The sequence below is a fragment of the Brienomyrus brachyistius genome, chromosome 23 (genome assembly GCF_023856365.1).
Source record: "Brienomyrus brachyistius isolate T26 chromosome 23, BBRACH_0.4, whole genome shotgun sequence".
In the NCBI taxonomy this organism is placed as follows: Eukaryota; Metazoa; Chordata; class Actinopteri; order Osteoglossiformes; family Mormyridae; genus Brienomyrus; species Brienomyrus brachyistius.
Window position 1 is genome coordinate 18,699,085 of NC_064555.1, and position 23,427 is coordinate 18,722,511.

General features: G+C 45.9%; 1 protein-coding gene across 1 annotated transcript; it reads right to left on the minus strand.

The window, feature by feature from the left end:
* Positions 1–13,936: 13,936 nt before the first annotated feature.
* LOC125719342 (IgGFc-binding protein-like) lies at positions 13,937–22,343 on the minus strand. Its single transcript, XM_048994021.1, has 11 exons — positions 22,113–22,343; positions 20,256–20,841; positions 19,418–20,016; positions 18,657–18,789; positions 18,107–18,372; positions 17,681–18,022; positions 16,596–17,172; positions 16,181–16,380; positions 15,559–15,936; positions 15,129–15,388; positions 13,937–14,104 (listed from the first exon to the last, which is right to left on the minus strand). Exons 1-11 carry the CDS (start codon positions 22,341–22,343, stop codon positions 14,098–14,100), a joined length of 3,579 nt encoding a protein of 1,192 aa, XP_048849978.1. The 3' UTR covers positions 13,937–14,097.
* Between the last annotated feature and the right edge of the window lie 1,084 nt (positions 22,344–23,427).

Genomic DNA, 23,427 nt, shown 5'->3' on the forward strand with positions numbered 1-23,427 from the left:
TGAACCGCGATATACGATATTTAGCTCAATATTGTTTTCCCAAAAAGTAATAATAAATAGACAGTTCCAAGTCAGAGCCAAATGTCCTCAATGTCACACGGGCACTTTTATATGCAGACAGCTGTACATGTACATGAAAAAATGGCTCAAAAATGTCCATTTGTCCTACCTTACTGTGTTTCGACAGATATATCTATCGATCAGTGCTACCTTACAGAAAATGTAACCCATCACCATGAAATGAGTCTTATGGGTGCAGTTCTACCAGTGCGACTTAAGACTCAGTTCGTGGCGAAATGTCATTTTTATGGGCTGAAACTGAAAGCAGATAATCCAAAACATAAATACGTAACCTGTCTAAAAAAAAACGAACTAATGTAATGTAAGCAGGCATTGCGAGTCTTATACCTTATAAGATTAAGTGTTAAAACACGTCAGGTATTTCGACATACAGCATAGTAAATCAGCGTGATGCTGACAGTAAAGTGTGATCAATGTATTTCATAAAATGTTTAAAATGTATGAACATTGAAAATGCAGAAATAAGCCAATAACTCCAATGCAAGGTAGGAGATCCATGGGAGCTTCTACAAGCACGAGAAAAGGGACTTGATTTCATTATGCACATGTGCAGCACCCAAAGGTAGGACGTTTCCATAGGATAGGATGAAATGTTAGAACACCGGCATATATACTATTTTAGCAACCAGGGGGGTATTTCACTAAGCTGGACTTCTTGCTTAGCCGGATAACTTGTTGGATTTATGGTAATCGGGGCTAAATGGATTATATAATCATCCTCTTAAATGTAGCTCAGACTACCTTAAATCCTGCTTCGTGAAATACCCCCCAGGTCCTCAATGCTAGCTTGCCTCGTGTCTGTGCCTGTCTCCATGTTCTGTTCGGAGAGGGAGAGGGGCGGGGCTATGAATTTTTGCAAGAGACACATAGGCGAGCTGGCGGCACTATGAATATAATTTTAAAGCAACAAACTATATCGATATAAACAATATTGTCTCATCATATATCTTGTATGAAAATATATCGATATATCTTAAAAACTCCTAAATATCCTATATATCACCCAGCCCTAATATATATATATAAATCTTACCTCTTACTATACAAAATACACAGTGTATTTATACACTGTGTAAATACAGGGTTATTTACACAGTGATTAATTTCTGTAGATTGATGACGAGATTTGGAGTCTCCCAGTCACTATGGAGAAGAGCACCAGCAAGGCCAACATGTACCAGAGTGGTATGTCTGTAATCCTAGAGGCAGACTTTGGCTTGACAGTTCAGTATGACTGGGAGGAGTACATTATGATCACTGTAAAAGACAGCTATGCCGGCAAAGTGTGCGGCCTTTGTGGGAACTTCAATGGCAACCTAGATGATGACCTCACCACTCCAAGTGGCACTGAAGCTGGCAGCGTAGTGGCTCTGGCCAAGAGCTGGAAGGTTCCAGGCGGACCAGGTGATGCTTCCTGCCAAGATGAGTGCTCAGCTCAGTGTGAAAACTGCAAGAGCCACGGGATCAAAAAATTGGAGGCGGAGGTCTTCTGCGAAGTTCTTACAAAGATCATGGACGGGCCCTTCAGAAGCTGCAAAGCCATCATTGAGCCGAAGTTCTACAAAGACATGTGTCTTTATGACTTCTGCATGGGCAAGGGAGTGAAGAAGTACCTGTGCAACACCCTGCAGGTGTACACCGACGCCTGCCAGCGAGCTGGAATCAAGGTTTTCGACTGGAGGGGACTGGCTGGCTGCCGTAAGTAACCAGTAAAATTAATGTGTATAATACAGGAGTGTACAGTATACAGGTCTTTGAAGTAGGAGTGCACAGGTGCATAAAGCACTCAACTAGTATCAGGCAGTATTCTGTTGCCATGCAAATCTTTTTCATTTTCAGGGTCGGAAATTATTCCTCTCCAATTCATCAACAATCCGGTCAATGTAAAGTAACAGAGGCTGAGTATGTTCCTTCTGTTTTGTGTTGGTTCTTCTCAGCTGAGCCCAAGTGCCCAGAGAACAGTCACTACGAGCTGTGTGGAAACCCCTGCCCTGCCACATGTGGAGAACCCAATTTGTCCTCCTTGTGCAGGGGTGACTGTGTGGAGACCTGTGCTTGCAATGCAGGTTATGTACGGAGTGGGAACAAGTGTGTGCTTCCCTCCGAGTGTGGCTGCTGGTACAAGGGTCGCTATGTACAAGCAGGAACCACCTTCTGGGGAGAAGGCAGCTGCAGCAACCAATGCACTTGCAATGGTGGTGGAAAAATCACATGTCAGGAGACCAGCTGCCAGAATGGGGAACAGTGTCAGGTTGTTAATGGAATCCGGGACTGCTATCCAATTTCTTATGCTACTTGCATGACTTATGCTGACCCCAACTATATTACCTTTGATGGGGAGCAATACAACTTCCAGGGCAGCTGTGTGTATCAAATGGCCAGTGTTTGCTCCAAAAGTGTCAATCTGGAGCCCTTTGAAGTCCTGGTGCAGAATGACATCAGTGGCAACTTGTTCGGCGCCAATATCAAACTGATAGAAGTCAAGGTGTATGGCCAGACCATCATTATCAGCAGCGAATCCCCAGGTTTGGTGACGGTGAGTGCATTCAATTAAAGCTACTTCAATGTAACCATTCAGTTAAGACTAATTTGTTTTCTTAATTTATAAATCAAACATAAAATGAGCAATAAATAAATGAGCACGGTTGATTCTTTCATGACTTAATAAATTTCCAGTTTTTTCTCTATACTGATGACCCATAGCATCTGCATAGAAATTATTGACAAGTGACATAAAACATATGAATTTTAAAAGTAATCTTGCTTACTGTCCCGTGTTGAATTATCATTTTTAAATGTTAATTTTCTGTCATTTCCAATTACATTTCAGGTAAATGGCGAGCTCTCCTTCCTTCCCATAATACTGCTTGACAAGGTGTTGATATACATAAGCGGCTTCTTTGCTACAATCCAAACTGACTTTGGAGTAATAGTATCATATGACTGGGGCAGTTTGGCTTTTGTCACTGTTCCCAAGACCTATGAGGGTGCAATGTGTGGTATGTGTGGGAACTACAACAGCAACCCCAAGGATGATATGCAGATGAGAGATGGAAAGATTGCGACAACTGGGCAGGAGATGGGTCAGAGCTGGCGTGTGGCAGAAACCCCTGGCTGTGTCCAAGGCTGCAACGGTCCCTGTCCTGCCTGTAATTCTTTCCAGAAGATCTGGTATGAGAGCGACCGTTACTGTGGCCTACTGAAAGATGACCACGGGCCACTCAGTAGCTGTTTCTCCAAGGTAGACCCAACTGAATTCTTTCAGAACTGCATGAATGATCTCTGCCTTAACAAGGGTGAAGGCAGAGCACAGTGCACAGTCCTGGCTGCTTATGTTGCCTTGTGTCAGAAGAATGGAGTCCAAGTGTCTGAATGGAGATCTAGAAGTTTCTGTGGTGAGTGTCAGCTGGTTTTCATAGTTTTGCATGCAGAAATCATCTTCCGCTGCAGTCTTTGAGTGGCTTGCACATGCAAGAAATTGCTCCACTGGGCGTTTAAATTATTAAGCATGATTTGATCTATAGATCATTTGTGAACCTTGCATCCATTACATAAAACAGTCTATGTGTTTTTCTTCCAGATAAACAATGTCCTGCCAACAGCCAGTACAGCCTTTGTGCCAGTGGCTGCCCAGCTACCTGTGGAAACTTGTCCCCTCCTGTTGGCTGTGACACTTCATGTCAAGAATCCTGTGTCTGTGACAAAGGCTTCATCCTGAGTGGAAACAAGTGTGTGCCCTTTGACAAGTGTGGCTGTATGTTCAATGGCATGTATTACCACCTGGGGCAGACATTCAGCCCCAATGCAACATGCGATGTGGAGTGTAAATGCACAGACGATGGACGTGTAAGGGAGCATAAGTTCTTTCATTTAATCATTTAGCCACTTGAATTCTTCTGAGGTCTCCTGAACCTGATGTCTGCTTCTCAGGTGCTGTGTTCGAAACTCTCCTGTGCTGCCCATGAAAAGTGTGAGATAAGAAACGGCGTCAGAGGTTGCTACCCCTTCGGAAATGGCATCTGCTCCATTTATGGAGACCCTCACTACAATACATTCGACAACAACACCTATAATTTCCAAGGCACATGCACCTACGTGGCTGCCACAGCCTGCCACATAGAAGGGACCCACCTGACCCCCTTCACAGTCGTGGTGGAGAATGAGAGGTGGTATCCTCAATCCAGTCAAAATGTTTCAGTGGCCAAGCTTGTGGCTCTAGAGGTCTATGGAAACACTCTGATTCTGCGAAGGAACCAAATTGGATTTATTATGGTTAGTGACAGAAAATTACCATGCTCTTGACTATCGCACTAATATCTGAATTATCATACAGTTATTTGGGTAATTATGTAAAAATAGTCCTTAATTCAATATGTAAAATTAATAAAACGTAATACTGCAGCTATTACAAGGTATGGTTAATGATAAAAGGATGACTGATATTTATTTTGTTAACAAATGTACAGCCATATAATGACTATCAGACTAGGGAAAAACAGCTATCTTGACCAATCTTGTCCTCTTTGTTCCTTAGATAAATGGTCTTATTACCAATCTTCCAGTGAACATAAATGATGGCAAGATACAGGTTTATCAGGAGGGTAAATTTTATGTGATCAAGATAGACTTTGGACTCACCATCAAGTATGACCTTGTGTATCATGTTATCATCAATGTACCATCTAATTATGAGGGAAAGACCTGCGGTCTCTGCGGCAATTTCAATTATAATGCAAACGATGACTTCCAGCTGCCTGATGGCAAAACCACCAAAGACCTTTTAACCTTTGGGTCAGCGTGGAAGGTGACTGTGTCTGGAGTGGTTTGTGATGATGGCTGCAGTGGGGACATATGCCCAAACTGTGATGAAAAGAAGAAGGATGTCTTCCAAGGGGAATGTGAAATCCTCAGAAATCCCAATGGTCCCTTTGCCAACTGCCAAAACTTCATCGACCCCAGCTCCTACTTCAGCGACTGTGTCTTTGATACCTGCATGTCAGATGGTGACAAAAAAGTGCTCTGCCACAGCATTGCTGCCTATGTGGCTGACTGTCAGAACATTGGAATAGAAATCAAAAACTGGAGGACGCCAACATTCTGTCGTAAGTGTTTGGGGGATTCCTGAATTTAATTGACTGTGATAAGTTTACTGTTACAAGTATAATAAAGAAAGTTACATTGAAATAGAAACTGCCATTTCTTTGCTAAGGAAAATAACCTTTTGCATTAAATTCTGAATACACCTCTAGAAAAGAGGTGTTTTATTCAACCTGCTAAAATAACATCAGGGCTATTATCTGAAAACCTTGTCTTTCTCCTCCAGCGTTACCTTGCCCCGCCAACACCCACTATGAGGTCTGTGAAGGCACCTGCTCCAGTCTTTGTCCTGGACTTTCTCACATGATAAAATGCGTAGCCAGCTGTAATGAGGGATGCGCATGCAACTCTGGATACTTCTTCAATGGAACTGGTTGTGTCACTTTGGACCAGTGCAGTTGTTATGCAGATGGGCTCACTTACAAGGTAATGAGAAAAGCATTACGTGTCTGAGTGAAGTCCTTTGCTGAGCTCTCTCCCGCAGCTCTAACAGAGGGATAAAAGATTAATAACTGAAAACTGATTATAGGAACATGACATGCACCCTAACAAAAATAAAGAAGTGCATGTAGCTTGCACATAGAGGCCGTTTCAAAAAGTCAGTCTCTATCAAGTTCTTACCCTGTAACTGTATTGGACGACAATGTGCTTTTGGCTATTTTTATTCTAGATTGGGGAATCTGTGATATCAGAGGACTGCCGAAAGATCTGCACATGCCAGGCGACTGGAGCAGTCGTGTGCAAGTTAGCAGAGTGCCAATCAGATGAAACATGCCAGATCCGGAATGGCAAACGAGGCTGCTACAAGAACCAGTGTCTGTTGGAGGCCGGTGGCAGTTTTACACTCTTCAATGGAATTAGTGGGGACGTCACCATCAAGGGGTCCTACAACATTCTGGAGTTCTGTGACCAGACCGTGTTGACTGACTGGTTCCGCGTGGTAGCTGACGTGCAGATGTGTGGTCAGGCTGGTGACGCCAGCGTTGTTGCTGTTCACACATTCTTTGAGGATATGCTCATTACCATTAACGACCAACGTGACGTCTGGGTAAGCTGCATGCACAGGGTCTTCATCTGGCTTCCTGTTTTCTTCTTTATGAATCTGCTGCATTCAGGGATTATTTAAATCCTCCATGATCTCTGGGATATAACCAATGAATATTTATACAAACTCGATCTTCCCATATTTGTACAATTTCTTTTTCTTTTTGGTCACCAGGTGAATGGAAGGCGGTTGTCTCTGCCTGCCGTCCTGAAAAATGATGTTTCAGTTACAGTTTCTGACCAAACAGTCATCATGAAAAGCAGGTCGGGCCTGATCGTGTCCTACAGTCTGTCCCTGGATCTCGCCATCACTGTCAGTGATGAGCTGTCTGAGAAGGTGTGCGGCGCTTGTGGGAAAGTTAATGGCACCATGAGAAAGTCTGGTGGCATTCAGACTTACCTGGATTCCTGGAGGGCGCCTGACTTTCCGACATGGTGAGCAGTGGGTTTATACTTATATTTTATCTGTTATTCAATCATTTCAGGTCAATAACAGTATAATAACATTTTGCTCATTGTTCTTCTGTCCAATTAACATGAACAGCTTATTTTAATTTTATTGATATTATGAACTACTTACAAGTAGCAAGGTCAAAAATGATACACATAAATACTAAAACTCACCATGATTTTGTACTGGATCAGCAGTTATTAAAACAGTAGATGGATTAATAGATAAATATGTGACTGGTCTGGTCTAGCAATGTCACAATAATTTAAGTCACAGCAAAGAAAGAAAAGATATGTTGACATTAAGAAATATCTTCCTTCCCTTTCAGCTTGGTGTAAAACCCCAGAATTGCAGGAAAATTTGACATAAAGCAGATGATTTCAACAAATTGCATTTCATAAGGGCTGAATAAACTTTTACAACAGTCTCAGTATTCAATCCTCTTTTACTCCGACCTTCTTTTCTTTTGAAACTTGTGTTGCAAATTGTTAAGAAAATAAAGCTGTTTCAATAAAGCTGAATTGCAGATGCTTCATTTTACAGGAGATAATTTGTAATGAAATAGACATACTGTAGATGCATAGACAGGTCTATGTCATTGCATTGCATTATGCCAAACCTTTCACAAACATTGTATTACCCACAGAAACATTTCACAGTTAATAAACAATTAAATTCTGCCACCTTTGTGAACCATCCTGGTCAGTCTGAATATATCTGAGAGCCATTATGAACAAACTGTTTAGCTGGACGGACAATATGTCAGTCCCTTATTTCGTATTATTCTTGATGCAATAAAACTGCAGGTAAAGCTAGTCTGCTAGAGGACATGCAGCATGCAGCTAGAACATCTGTATTATACTTAAATGTGCATGCGTCTGGCCAATGCTTAGACGTCATAAGTGAAATCAGTGATTACAGGCTTGTTTACATTAGGATGAATCATGCATAACATTTATATTTAAAAACCTTTGTTGCCTTTACTGTCTGCTGTTGACAGATAATACCTTTAGCTATACATGCAGCAAGACATTGAGATGTAATTGGGGTACCAATCGACAATAAGCTGTTACAACTAAATGCCTTTCAATTTACGTGACACCTGGCAGATGCTCCTTTAAGCCTCCTTTTTAAACAAGAAACCTTCAATAATTTTTCAGATAGATTTAGAATATTGTGAAATGGACATGTAATTCAACCCTTCAAATATCCCTGTCACCGTCAAAGACAGTATTAAGAACAATTGGCTTCATCAGGATCAATGAATTTGCTCCACCAAACTGGATGAGCAAAAAATATAATCAGTTCGGCCATATAGAATCCAACATCTGCCTGAACAAGGCTGCAGACATTTTTGTCGAGCAATAATATTACATAATATCAACAATTTCACAAGCTCTTTACAAAATAGAGCTCTACAGTACGAAGCCAAGAAAACGGAAATTTACCATGACAATGACCCAAAAGACACTCTAAAAGGAACAGTTAATAAATAGTTAGACACTGGAAGTTGTGGTATGGCATCAGCTGATAGGTTAACATTAAGTCAACTTTTATTAATACAAGCTGCAATCATAAAATGTGCTTTCAGATACAAACAACCAAAAACAAATTTATGTAAAAACACCAGCATTTTCATTTAAAAATTGTGCAATTCTAGGTGTTCATAAGTGGATATATAATTATGTTACACCCTAAAAAGATAATCATTCATGATCCTCAAATGTAGTTCTGCAAATGGTAGCGAAATGAATAACAAGGTGTCACTGAATCCCGGATGGGAAAATAAAGACAGCCAGCTGTTTCCCCAGCCCTTCATGCCGCACCATTTCCCCAGTCTGTTTCCCCAGCCGGTTCCCCCAGCCCTTCACATCACACCCTTTCCCCAGCCTGTTTTCCTAGTCCTTTACGCTGCTCCGTTTCCCCGGCTCTTCGTGGTGTAGGGAACCGTCCACTGGCCCAGTGGCGGAATTCAATTGGACAGTTAAAGGCTTGGAATGCGTGTAGGTCCTTCCGAGCGCTCCTCCAAAGTGACTTACTTGTACCCTTTTAGGTAAAACTGAATTATAATTACAATTTAATTAAGGACCTTTTATTATGTTTTAATCATGACACTTCTGTTATTCAGATTACTCCTGGGCTTTGCCTTCTATTGCTGAACTCTTATTAATCCCGGGCAGTGGAGTACACCGCATTTGCTTTTGCCGATAGGCCGATCCGTGGGACTTGGTTCAGAACTTGAGAAATCAACTTCAGAAGGCTGAGCCGGTCTTTGCCGTAACCCAGCGTGTGCGCCTCAGAGACTGAGCCGGTCTTTGCCGTAACTCAGCATGTGCGCCTCAGAGACTGAGCCGGTCTTTGCCGTAACTCAGCATGTGCGCCTCAGAGGCTGAGCCGGTCTTTGCCGTAACCCAGCGTGTGCGTGCCTCAGAGGCTGAGCCGGTCTTTGCCGTAACCCAGCGTGTGCGTGCCTCAGAGGCTGAGCCGGTCTTTGCCGTAACTCAGCATGTGCGCCTCAGAGACTGAGCCGGTCTTTGCCGTAACTTAGCATGTGCGCCTCAGAGACTGAGCCGGTCTTTGCCGTAACTCAGCGTGTGCGTGCCTCAGAGGCTGAGCTGGTCTTTGCCGTAACTCAGCGTGTGCGCGCCTCAGAGGCTGAGCCGGTCTTTGCCGTAACTTAGCATGTGCGCCTCAGAGGCTGAGCCGGTCTTTGCCGTAACTCAGCGTGTGCGTGCCTCAGAGGCTGAGCCGGTTTTTGCCGTAACTCAGCGTGTGCGCGCCTCAGAGGCTGAGCCGGTCTTTGCCGTAACTTAGCATGTGCGCCTCAGAGACTGAGCCGGTCTTTGCCGTAACTCAGCGTGTGCGCACCTCAGAGGCTGAGCCGGTCTTTGCCGTAACTCAGCGTGTGCGTGCCTCAGAGGCTGAGCTGGTCTTTGCCGTAACTTAGCATGTGCGCCTCAGAGACTGAGCCGGTCTTTGCCGTAACTCAGCGTGTGCGTGCCTCAGAGGCTGAGCTGGTCTTTGCCGTAACTCAGCGTGTGCGCGCCTCAGAGGCTGAGCCGGTCTTTGCCGTAACTCAGCATGTGCGCCTCAGAGACTGAGCCGGTCTTTGCCGTAACTCAGCGTGTGCGCGCCTCAGAGGCTGAGCTGGTCTTTGCCGTAACTCAGCATGTGCGCCTCAGAGACTGAGCCGGTCTTTGCCGTAACTCAGCGTGTGCGCGCCTCAGAGGCTGAGCCGGTCTTTGCCGTAACTTAGCATGTGCGCCTCAGAGGCTGAGCTGGTCTTTGCCGTAACTCAGCATGTGCGCCTCAGAGACTGAGCCGGTCTTTGCCGTAACTCAGCATGTGCGCCTCAGAGGCTGAGCCGGTCTTTGCCGTAACTTAGCATGTGCGCCTCAGAGGCTGAGCCGGTCTTTGCCGTAACTCAGCGTGTGCGTGCCTCAGAGGCTGAGCCGGTCTTTGCCGTAACTCAGCGTGTGCGCGCCTCAGAGGCTGAGCCGGTCTTTGCCGTAACTTAGCATGTGCGCCTCAGAGACTGAGCCGGTCTTTGCCGTAACTCAGCGTGTGCGCGTCTCAGAGGCTGAGCTGGTCTTTGCCGTAACTCAGCGTGTGCGCGCCTCAGAGGCTGAGCCGGTCTTTGCCGTAACTCAGCGTGTGCGCACCTCAGAGGCTGAGCCGGTCTTTGCCATAACTCAGCGTGTGCGCGCCTCAGAGGCTGAGCCGGTCTTTGCCGTAACTCAGCGTGTGCGCGCCTCAGAGGCTGAGCCGGTCTTTGCCATAACTCAGCGTGTGCGCGCCTCAGAGGCTGAGCCGGTCTTTGCCGTAACTCAGCGTGTGCGCGCCTCAGAGGCTGAGCCGGTCTTTGCCGTAACTCAGCGTGTGTGCGCCTCAGAGGCTGAGCTGGTCTTTGCCGTAACTCAGCGTGTGCGCGCCTCAGAGGCTGAGCCGGTCTTTGCCATAACTCAGCGTGTGCGCGCCTCAGAGGCTGAGCCGGTCTTTGCCGTAACTCAGCGTGTGCGCGCCTCAGAGGCTGAGCCGGTCTTTGCCGTAACTCAGCATGTGCGCCTCAGAGACTGAGCCGGTCTTTGCCGTAACCCAGCGTGTGTGCGCCTCAGAGGCTGAGCCGGTCTTTGTCGTAACCCAGCGTGTGCGCGCCTCAGAGACTGAGCCGGTCTTTGCCGTAACTCAGCGTGTGCGTGCCTCAGAGGCTGAGCCGGTCTTTGCCGTAACTCAGCGTGTGCGCGCCTCAGAGGCTGAGCCGGTCTTTGTCGTAACCCAGCGTGTGCGCGCCTCAGAGACTGAGCCGGTCTTTGCCGTAACTCAGCGTGTGCGTGCCTCAGAGGCTGAGCCGGTCTTTGCCGTAACTCAGCATGTGCGTGCCTCAGAGGCTGAGCCGGTCTTTGCCGTAACCCAGCGTGTGTGCGCCTCAGAGGCTGAGCCGGTCTTTGTCGTAACCCAGCGTGTGCGCGCCTCAGAGACTGAGCCGGTCTTTGCCGTAACTCAGCGTGTGCGTGCCTCAGAGGCTGAGCCGGTCTTTGCCGTAACTCAGCATGTGCGTGCCTCAGAGGCTGAGCCGGTCTTTGCCGTAACCCAGCGTGTGCGCCTCAGAGGCTGAGCCGGTCTTTGCCGTAACTCAGCATGTGCGCCTCAGAGGCTGAGCCGGTCTTTGCCGTAACTCAGCATGTGCGCCTCAGAGGCTGAGCCGGTCTTTGCCGTAACCCAGCGTGTGCGTCTCAGAGGCTGAGCTGGTCTTTACCGTAACTCAGCATGTGCGCCTCAGAGACTTAGCCGGTCTTTGCCGTAACCCAGCGTGTGCGCCTCAGAGGCTGAGCCGGTCTTTGCCGTAACTTAGCATGTGCGCCTCAGAGGCTGAGCCGGTCTTTGCCGTAACTCAGCGTGTGCGTGCCTCAGAGGCTGAGCCGGTCTTTGCCGTAACTCAGCGTGTGCGCGCCTCAGAGGCTGAGCCGGTCTTTGCCGTAACTTAGCATGTGCGCCTCAGAGACTGAGCCGGTCTTTGCCGTAACTCAGCGTGTGCGCGTCTCAGAGGCTGAGCTGGTCTTTGCCTTAACTCAGCGTGTGCGCGCCTCAGAGGCTGAGCCGGTCTTTGCCGTAACTCAGCGTGTGCGCACCTCAGAGGCTGAGCCGGTCTTTGCCATAACTCAGCGTGTGCGCGCCTCAGAGGCTGAGCCGGTCTTTGCCGTAACTCAGCGTGTGCGCGCCTCAGAGGCTGAGCCGGTCTTTGCCATAACTCAGCGTGTGCGCGCCTCAGAGGCTGAGCCGGTCTTTGCCGTAACTCAGCGTGTGCGCGCCTCAGAGGCTGAGCCGGTCTTTGCCGTAACTCAGCGTGTGTGCGCCTCAGAGGCTGAGCTGGTCTTTGCCGTAACTCAGCGTGTGCGCGCCTCAGAGGCTGAGCCGGTCTTTGCCATAACTCAGCGTGTGCGCGCCTCAGAGGCTGAGCCGGTCTTTGCCGTAACTCAGCGTGTGCGCGCCTCAGAGGCTGAGCCGGTCTTTGCCGTAACTCAGCATGTGCGCCTCAGAGACTGAGCCGGTCTTTGCCGTAACCCAGCGTGTGTGCGCCTCAGAGGCTGAGCCGGTCTTTGTCGTAACCCAGCGTGTGCGCGCCTCAGAGACTGAGCCGGTCTTTGCCGTAACTCAGCGTGTGCGTGCCTCAGAGGCTGAGCCGGTCTTTGCCGTAACTCAGCGTGTGCGTGCCTCAGAGGCTGAGCCGGTCTTTGCCGTAACCCAGCGTGTGCGCCTCAGAGGCTGAGCCGGTCTTTGCCGTAACTCAGCATGTGCGCCTCAGAGGCTGAGCCGGTCTTTGCCGTAACTCAGCATGTGCGCCTCAGAGGCTGAGCCGGTCTTTGTCGTAACCCAGCGTGTGCGCCCCTCAGAGGCTGAGCCGGTCTTTGCCGTAACTCAGCGTGTGCGCCCCTCAGAGGCTGAGCCGGTCTTTGCCGTAACTCAGCATGTGCGCGCCTCAGAGGCTGAGCCGGTCTTTGCCGTAACTCAGCATGTGCGCCTCAGAGACTGAGCCGGTCTTTGCCGTAACCCAGCGTGTGAGCGTCTCAGAGGCTGAGTCGATATTCAGCTTAACTCATCTTGGGTAGTTGCATCGGGTCTTGGAGAAATGGGGTCGAGTCAGAGGTTGCAAGAGAGTGTTAGATGTAATGAAGCTAATATACCCAAGCCAAATGACAGTTTGACTCTGACTGGGGAAATAACCCCAATCTACCAGAAACATACAGAGGTTAGCAAAGTCAGACAGTCAAGAAGTAATCAAAACACATTTTATTCACAATTAATACAAAACACATCAATTTAACCATTCAAACAAGACCAAATATGGGTGTATGTGTCCATAATGTTAGTCTGGGGTAATACCTCCTATGTTAGTGTGAGTTAGCGAGTGTAAGCTGCATCAGTGTCTTGAGGCAACCAGGCCTTGTCGCTGGAATTTGGCTGCGAAGTTCTGGCTGCCCTGTGGGGGTGAGGTGTCCTTTTTAATGTGGTGATCTGGTGATTTGGGTCCAGTCTTGTTGGAGCCAGTGGACTTTTGCCTTAGGACAATAGGTGAAACGTTGCAGGCTTGTCAGAGGTCAGACCGGCGAGGCCTGCAAGGCCAGTGGCCTTACAGCACCGTGCCATTTCTCCGGCCTGTTTCCCCGACCCATCATGTTGCTATTGAGCTAATTATAAGCCTACTTGAATAATTTAATGAAACATATCCAGGGATGAGATTTCATGTGATTCATGTGAATTTCCTGGCTGCATTTGCATGTCCGGACTGCTCGTTTTTAATTTTGCACTTACAGTTTGTTTGTTGCACTTCACCACAGGACCACAGGTTTTTGTGATTGTATGCTGTATCTGCTCTTTCGGGGCAGCAGGTTTTTGTGATTGTATGCTGTATCTGCACTTTCGGGGCTGCAGGTTTTTGTGATTGTATGCTGTATGTGCACTTCAGGGCAGCAGGTGTTTGTGATTGTATGCTGTATGTACACTTTTGGGGCTGCAGGTTTTTGCGATTGTATACTATGTCAGCTTGTATGATACAGCATATGCTGAATGCTGTTGATATAAATGAGTTATATCTATGGTAATATAAGGATTAAAGTGTGTGAGACAACAGTGGGTGGGTGAGTTTAGAAGTATCAGCAAAAAACAGCCAAAATGACTTCCAGAAAATAGCATAAAAATCTTTACTGTTTATACTTCATATAACCACTTACAATGCAATTTTGATAAAGGTGTCTTCCTTTTTCATATCACTACTAAGATAGTTGAAAAGATCAGTAGTACATTTTGTACCGATTTAAGATTCTTTACTAATGCCAAATTTAGAACAAAATTACTGTTTGCTACATGTGTAAAAGCATACAAATGCATTGCTGCTATTAATGCGGATTTCTGATGAGGTGTGGAGTTCAGGTGCTGCAAAAGGAAAATGGAAAGCATTACTCAGTTACTCAGACTAAACAGAATTTCTATTTCATATTTTTTCCATTTTTTCAGCTTCTTGTCATTTTAATTACGCCATTAATGAACAATGCATACATTCACTGGACCTGTTTATGAACACCTAGCTAGTCCTGTGCAAGTCAGACGAGTTCAGGCAAGCCAGCCCGCACATGACTGCTTTACTGATTTGTTTCTTACTGTGAGCTTTGATGAGTCTAGACATTTGTCTCATTACCAAGGCTTTTTCAGCCAATGAAATTAAATTGACCGGATGCCATTGTCTGTAAACTATTGTCTAAGCACTGTGATACCTGAAAGGAGGGTGACTATTGAGATTTGAGATACTGAAATACTGCCCAAATCAGACCAATTCATTAGGGCCCCTAAACCTCAGGGGGCCCTGGGATCATCCTAACTCCAGGTTTATGTCTTCAGTTTGCTGTGTGGAGGAGCAGACTGCAGTGTCAGCTTAATGAAGTGGTCACTAATCAGCTGATAGAATAGTGTATCAGAATAAGCATGGGTACATGTGTAATATTCACTGAACCAATCTTCCATTGGTTGGCTTCTAAATTAAGGGACACAAGGTGGGAAATATTAATGTTAAACAGTTTTGCGGCGTAAGTGCAAAAAAACATTTGCAGGAGAACACAAATGTTTTGCAATGGATGGCAAATGTTTGGTGTGGGAATGCTAAACTGTTTAAAAATAATATTTCCCAACCCTGTCTCTTTGTAAGGCCCTTACTGTACATTTATGCAGGAAATAAATGAAACTTCTTCATTGAATTACATGAGGACTGAGTGAGTTTTGGTTCACAGTGCTGTAACATATGATGGAGAAGCTGGACATGAGGCCACTGGGGAGCTCATCTCAAAAATAACACAGAATGGGCTGAGTGAGTCTTGAAAAGGCTCTTCCATCCTTCCTCGTTATAAAGATAATACAGATGGGCAAACATTGAATTGAATAATATAAGTATAAACCCACGGCTCACCATGTGGGAAATTCAGGCGCCCTCCAGGAATCCAGGTAAGTCTGAATGCCACCAGAATTTCCCATGGTGCCATTAACTTTCCCACAAGCGCCGCACACCTTCTCAGACAGCTCATCACTGACAGTGATGGCGAGATCCAGGGACAGACTGTAGGACACGATCAGGCCCGACCTGCTTTTCATGATGACTGTTTGGTCAGAAACTGTAACTGAAACATCATTTTTCAGGATGGCAGGCAGAGACAACCGCCTTCCATTCACCTGGTGACCAAAAAAAGAAGAAATTGTACAAATATGGGAAGATCGAGTTTGTATAAATATTCATTGGTTATATCCCAGAGATCATGGAGGATTTAATTAATCCCTGAATGCAGCAGATTCATAAAGAAGAAAACAGGAAGCCAGAGGAAGACCCTGTGCATGCAGCTTACCCAGACGTCACGTTGGTTGTTAATGGTAATGAGCATATCCTCAAAGAATGTGTGAACAGCAACAACGCTGGCATCACCAGCCTGACCACACATCTGCACGTCAGCTACCACACGGAACCAGTCAGTCAACACGGTCTGGTCACAGAACTCCAGAATGTTGTAGGACCCCTTGATGGTGACGTCCCCACTAATTCCATTGAAGAGTGTAAAACTGCCACCGGCCTCCAACAGACACTGGTTCTTGTAGCAGCCTCGTTTGCCATTCCGGATCTGGCACGTTTCATCTGATTGGCACTCTGCTAACTTGCACACGACTGCTCCAGTCGCCTGGCATGTGCAGATCTTTCGGCAGTCCTCTGATATCACAGATTCCCCAATCTAGAATAAAAATAGCCAAAAGCACATTGTCGTCCAATACAGTTACAGGGTAAGAACTTGATAGAGACTGACTTTTTGAAACGGCCTCTATGTGCAAGCTACATGCACTTCTTTATTTTTGTTAGGGTGCATGTCATGTTCCTATAATCAGTTTTCAGTTATTAATCTTTTATCCCTCTGTTAGAGCTGCGGGAGAGAGCTCAGCAAAGGACTTCACTCAGACACGTAATGCTTTTCTCATTACCTTGTAAGTGAGCCCATCTGCATAACAACTGCACTGGTCCAAAGTGACACAACCAGTTCCATTGAAGAAGTATCCAGAGTTGCATGCGCATCCCACATTACAGCTGGCTACGCATTTTATCATGTGAGAAAGTCCAGGACAAAGACTGGAGCAGGTGCCTTGACAGACCTCAAAGTGGGTGTTGGCGGGGCAAGGTAACGCTGGAGGAGAAAGACGAGGTTTTCAGATAATAGCCCTGATGTTATTTTAGCAGGTTGAATAAAACAAAAGACAAGTCTTTTCTAGAGGTGTATTCAGAATTTAATGCAAAAGGTTATTTTCCTTAGCAAGGAAATGGCAGTTTCTTTTTTCAATGTAACTTTCTTTATTATACTTGTAACAGTAAATTAAATTCAAGAATCCCCCAAACACTTACGACAGAATGTTGGCGTCCTCCAGTTTTTGATTTCTATTCCAATGTTCTGACAGTCAGCCACATAGGCAGCAATGCTGTGGCAGAGCACGTTTTTGTCACCATCTGACATGCAGGTATCAAAGACACAGTCGCTGAAGTAGGAGTTGGGGTCGATGAAGTTTTGGCAGTTGGCAAAGGGACCATTGGGATTTCTGAGGATTTCACATTCCCCTTGGAAGACAGCCTTCTTCTTTTCATCACAGTTTGGGCATATGTCCCCACTGCAGCCATCATCACAAACCACTCCAGACACACTCACCTTCCACGCTGACCCAAAGGTTAAAAGGTCTTTGGTGGTTTTGCCATCAGGCAGCTGGAAGTCGTCGTTTGCATTATAATTGAAATTGCCGCAGAGACCGCAGGTCTTTCCCTCATAATTAGATGGTACATTGATGATAACATGATACACGAGGTCGTACTTGATGGTGAGTCCAAAGTCTGTCTTGATCACATCAAATATTCCATCCTGATAGGCCTGTACTACTGGAAAACTTCCATTGTTTAGCTTCATTGGAAGGTTAGTTAGAATGCCGTTCACCTACAAAACAAAGTGATCATTTTTTAGGAACTTTTTATTCTACATATCAAATGAAATGAAACTAACAACTTGCCCAAAAGAAGAGTGAAAATATGTTAGCACATAGTTTTCACAGAGTTGCTGCAGGTTTAGTCATCGGCCTTCAATCTGTGATGCTGGTCCATCACAGCCCTGCTAGTTCGTGCACACTGATTCACTGAACCATGTCCGCTTGGAAGTACGGAAGTAAACATACGCCAACATGCAACCTCTAAATGCACAAAGCTTGGCTCATGAATGAAAACCGCGTGCCAGGCAGCAATGCACATCATGAAGCTATTATGTTGCAAGTTTATGTTAAGGCATATTTTGACTTGGACCACAGTATATTGGAACATAGCATGTTTTTTTTATATGATTGGGTATAATCTACAGTACTTTGATTAATCAGTATAATTCAATTTACTTGCATGATTAAATTTAAATACTAATTCAGAATTTGGTATTTTTGTAATTTTCTGTCACTAACCATAATCGATCCAATTTGGTTCCTTCGCAGAATCAGAGTGTTTCCATAGACCTCTAGAGCCACAAGCTTGGCCACTGAAACATTTTGACTGGATTGAGGATACCACCTCTCATTCTCCACCACGACTGTGAAGGGGGTCAGGTGGGTCCCTTCTATGTGGCAGGCTGTGGCAGCCACGTAGGTGCATGTGCCTTGGAAATCATAGGTGTTGTTGTCGAATGTATTGTAGTGAGGGTCTCCATAAATGGAGCAGATGCCATTTCCGAAGGGGTAGCAAGCTCTGACGCCGTTTCTTATCTCACACTTTTCATGGGCAGCACAGGAGAGTTTCGAACACAGCACCTGAGAAGCAGACATCAGGTTCAGGAGACCTCAGAGGAATTCAAGTGGCTAAATGATTAAATGAAAGAACTTATGCTCCCTTACACGTCCATCGTCTGTGCATTTACACTCCACATCGCATGTTGCATTGGGGCTGAATGTCTGCCCCAGGTGGTAATACATGCCATTGAACATACAGCCACACTTGTCAAAGGGCACACACTTGTTTCCACTCAGGATGAAGCCTTTGTCACAGACACAGGATTCTTGACATGAAGTGTCACAGCCAACAGGAGCGGACAAGTTTCCACAGATAGCTGGGCAGCCACTGGCACAAAGGCTGTACTGGCTGTTGGCAGGACATTGTTTATCTGGAAGAAAAACACATAGACTGTTTTATGTAATGGATGCAAGGTTCACAAATGATCTATAGATCAAATCATGCTTAATAATTTAAACGCCCAGTGGAGCAATTTCTTGCATGTGCAGGCCACTCAAAGACTGCAGCTGAGGATGATTTCTGCATGCAAAACTATGAAAACCGGCTGACACTCACCACAGAAACTTCTAGATCTCCATTCAGACACTTGGACTCCATTCTTCTGACACAAGGCAACATAAGCAGCCAGGACTGTGCACTGTGCTCTGCCTTCACCCTGGTTAAGGCAGAGATCATTCATGCAGCTCTGAAAGAATTCAGTTGGGTCTACCTTGGAGAAACAGCTACTGAGTGGCCCGTGGTCATCTTTCAGTAGGCCACAGTAACGGTCGCTCTCATACCAGATATTCTGGAAAAAATTACAGGCAGGACAGGGACCGTTGCAGCCTTGGACACAGCCAGGGGTTTCTGCCACACGCCAGCTCTGACCCATCTCCTGCCCAGTTGTCGCAATCTTTCCATCTCTCATCTGCATATCATCCTTGGGGTTGCTGTTGTAGTTCCCACACATACCACACATTGCACCCTCATAGGTCTCGGGAACAGTGACAAAAGCCAAACTGCCCCAGTCATATGATACTATTACTCCAAAGTCAGTTTGGATTGTAGCAAAGAAGCCGCTTATGTATATCAACACCTTGTCAAGCAGTATTACAGGAAGGAAGGAGAGCTCGCCATTTACCTGAAATGTAATTGGAAATGACAGAAAATTAACATTTAAAAATGATAATTCAACACGGGACAGTAAGCAAGATTACTTTTAAAATTCATATGTTTTATGTCAATTATCAATAATTTCTATGCAGATGCTACGGGTCATCAGTATAGAGAAAAAACTGGAAATTTATTAAGTCATGAAAGAATCATGCCATGCTGATTTATTTATTGCTCATTTTTTGTTTGATTTATAAATTAAGAAAACAAATTAGTCTTAACTGAATGGTTACATTGAAGTAGCTTTAATTGAATGCACTCACCGTCACCAAACCTGGGGATTCGCTGCTGATAATGATGGTCTGGCCATACACCTTGACTTCTATCAGTTTGATATTGGCGCCGAACAAGTTGCCACTGATGTCATTCTGCACCAGGACTTCAAAGGGCTCCAGATTGACACTTTTGGAGCAAACACTGGCCATTTGATACACACAGCTGCCCTGGAAGTTGTATTGCTCCCCATCAAAGGTAATATAGTTGGGGTCAGCATAAGTCATGCAAGTAGCATAAGAAATTGGATAGCAGTCCCGGATTCCATTAACAACCTGACACTGTTCCCCATTCTGGCAGCTGGTCTCCTGACATGTGATTTTTCCACCACCATTGCAAGTGCATTGGTTGCTGCAGCTGCCATCTCCCCAGAAGGTGGTTCCTGCTTGTACATAGCGACCCTTGTACCAGCAGCCACACTCGGAGGGAAGCACACACTTGTTCCCACTCCGTACATAACCTGCATTGCAAGCACAGGTCTCCACACAGTCACCCCTGCACAAGGAGGACAAATTGGGTTCTCCACATGTGGCAGGGCAGGGATTTCCACACAGCTCGTAGTGACTGTTCTCTGGGCACTTGGGCTCAACTGAGAAGAACCAACACAAAACAGAAGGAACATACTCAGCCTCTGTTACTTTACATTGACCGGATTGTAGATGAATTGGAGAGGAATAATTTCCGACCCTGAAAATGAAAAAGATTTGCATGGCAACAGAATACTGCCTGATACTAGTTGAGTGCTTTATGCACCTGTGCACTCCTACTTCAAAGACCTGTATACTGTACACTCCTGTATTATACACATTAATTTTACTGGTTACTTACGGCAGCCAGCCAGTCCCCTCCAGTCGAAAACCTTGATTCCAGCTCGCTGGCAGGCGTCGGTGTACACCTGCAGGGTGTTGCACAGGTACTTCTTCACTCCCTTGCCCATGCAGAAGTCATAAAGACACATGTCTTTGTAGAACTTGGGCTCAAGGATGGCTTTGCAGCTTCTGAAGGGCCCGTCCATGATCTTTGTAAGAACTTCGCAGAAGACCTCCGCCTCCAATTTTTTGATCCCGTGGCTCTTGCAGTTTTCACACTGAGCTGAGCACTCATCTGAGCAGGAAGCATCACCTGGTCCGCCTGGAACCTTCCAGCTCTTGGCCAGAGCCACTACGCTGCCAGCTTCAGTGCCACTTGGAGTGGTGAGGTCATCATCTAGGTTGCCGTTGAAGTTCCCACAAAGGCCGCACACTTTGCCGGCATAGCTGTCATTCACAGTAATCAAAATGTACTCCTCCCAGTCATACTGAACTGTCAAGCCAAAGTCTGCCTCTAGGATTACAGACATACCACTCTGGTACATGTTGACCGTGCTGCTTCCATTTTCTACAGTGACTGGCAGACTCCCAATCTCGTCATCAATCTACAAAAATGAATCACTGTGTAAGTCATATATACCCGCATATTTGTATAATATCAGGTAAGATGTAACTGTTCCTGTTTTCCTAAAGCTAGATTTGGTAGCCAGTGATGGCCCATTGAAACCCGTTCCTTCGACTCCCACCCGATCTACCTTGCAGCCGACCCCCATGGCCCCCCTGCAGGTGGTGGGCCCACAGAGAATGGACCCACGTACTTCATTTGGACTATGCCCAACTGGGCTCTATTGATAGGGATCCAGCTGCCAGACTCTCGCTGGTGAGTTCCCGTCCTGGTCTGACTCCAGGATGGGGCACCGGTCTCCCCAATCCAGGCGGGGGTCCATGATCGTTTATGTTGATCTTCATTGCGGCTCTATGTGAATGACACTTTATCTGGCCACTCACCTTGGACCAATTTGCCTTTGGGGACCCTGCCAGGGGCAATAGCCCTTGACAACATAGCTCCTAGGATCATGAAGGTACACAGACCTCTCCACCAAGATAAGGTGACGATTCATGGAGGATAAGTTAGTGAGACAAGAAAGGAGCAGGATGTCAACAGGCAGACTGGTGCAGCATCTGCAGTAATGTAGGGCCAGCACTGTTCTGTTCTGGTAAAGGGGGAGCTGCGTCAGAAGGCAAAGCTATCAATTTCCTGGTTGATCTATGGTCCTACTGTCAAATATGGTCACGAGCCTTGGGTAGTGACTTAAAAAATGAGATCACAAATTCAAGCGTCAGAAATGAGTTTGCTCTGCAGGGTGTCTGGACTTAGAGGCAGGGTGAGGAGCTCAGACATCCCGGAGTAGCACTGAGTAGGAGCCAGTTTAGGTGGTTCGGGCATCTATCTAGGATGCCACCTGGACCATGTCCAACCAGGAGGAGACCCCGGGGCAGACCCAGGACCCACTGGAGAGATTATGTCTCTTGGCTGGCCTGGGAACACCTTGGTATTCCCCTAGAGGAGCTGTAGGAGGTGGATGGTGAGAGGGAGGTCTGGGCATCGCTGGTTAGACTGCTGCCCCTACTACCCGACCCCAGATAAGCAGTGGAAAGTGAATGAATGAAGGAATGACTGAAAGAATATATAACTGTTAAACGTGTCATTTCTCTGCATTCAGATTAAGATCTAGCATTCAGATTAATAGTCCTTCTTATGGTTTAAAGCCAAAACTCATCAAAATATCACCGCACACATAATGCAAAACTTCTATTGAGAAAACCACATTTTATGACACATTTCAGAATGATAGTATGAATCATGTTTGCTTACCCTGACAAGCCCAAACTCTCTGCGTACAATGGATATGACAGCATCATAGATTTTAATGGTGACAGCACCCACTGAGGTGACCTGCAACCCAGCGAGATTTTCATTCTTGGTCTCCACTTGAAAGCTGGGGTGGTCATCATCAACATGGCAGTTCTTGGCCATAATGTAGGTGCAGTTCCCCATGAAGTCGAAGTATTGTCCATCAAAGGTACGATAGTGTGGGTCACCCATAGCCCAACAGGCACCAGCTTTCGACACAGGGTCCGCACGTCCCACAGAGCAGAAACCTACAAACGTGAAAGACAGTTGGAATGGATTTACACCTCTTTTGGTGGAAACCTGCACAATCCTAGAGGTTTCAGGCAGTAGTGTCTGCCACTGTGCCACCTGTGTTTAATCCATTTCACCAAAAGCATGATATTAAATGTGTTTTTTGTGCAAACTGCTAAGAATGAATAAATGCATTTGGGATTCTCGTCAGTTTAACAATGAACTGAAAACTAATGAAGGTCAAAATTTAGACCGTCTGTTAATATGGTTAATATCAGCTGGCTCTAGATGCTGTGCTCTGACTATGTACGAGTGTTTTAAGGAAGAACAAACTGCTCTTTGTAGCAATGTGTGATTTTATTAAGAATTCCATTCTGCTTGCAGGAAGCAAGGTATTTCAGTCAGAAGTGATCATTTAACAAGTCATGATTTCTGCTACAATTTAGGACAATCGTCAAGGTAAAATTACGATGAAAGAACCAGAACTCAGTGCCCTTCAGTACTTACCACACAGCAGCACTGCTGCACAGCATGAGAGTAACCCTCTGATCCCCATGGCTGAAATGATACAGTACAGTCATCCTTCCAGATTAACGCACATCATTCAGTTAATCCTGCAAGGAGCATATTTCTGGACCACAATGCATAGGGTATAATGTCAAATCAGGTTTAAAGGAAAGCCAGTCTTGGCTCCTTATTCTTGAAAACAATATATGTACCATATGATGTTACGTTAAAAACTGAAACATTATAAAATTCTATTAATAAGCGTTTTATGTATAGAAAGTATGAAAGGTGGAAACTGGCCGCAACAAACAACTAGATGTCACTCACCTGATCTGGACAATTGGCCCAATGGTAAATGGTCTTACGGGGGCTTTCCTTAAGTTCTGCTGGGTTACCACTTACTAGCCAATCAGGTTAGACCTTGCATGTTTGACAAACTGAGGGACACACCCACAAGTTGTCTTGGAAACAAAGCACCCTGGAGGCTGAGGATTATTTAAAGAACTTACACTAAACTTTGTGGATTTACTTTATTTAG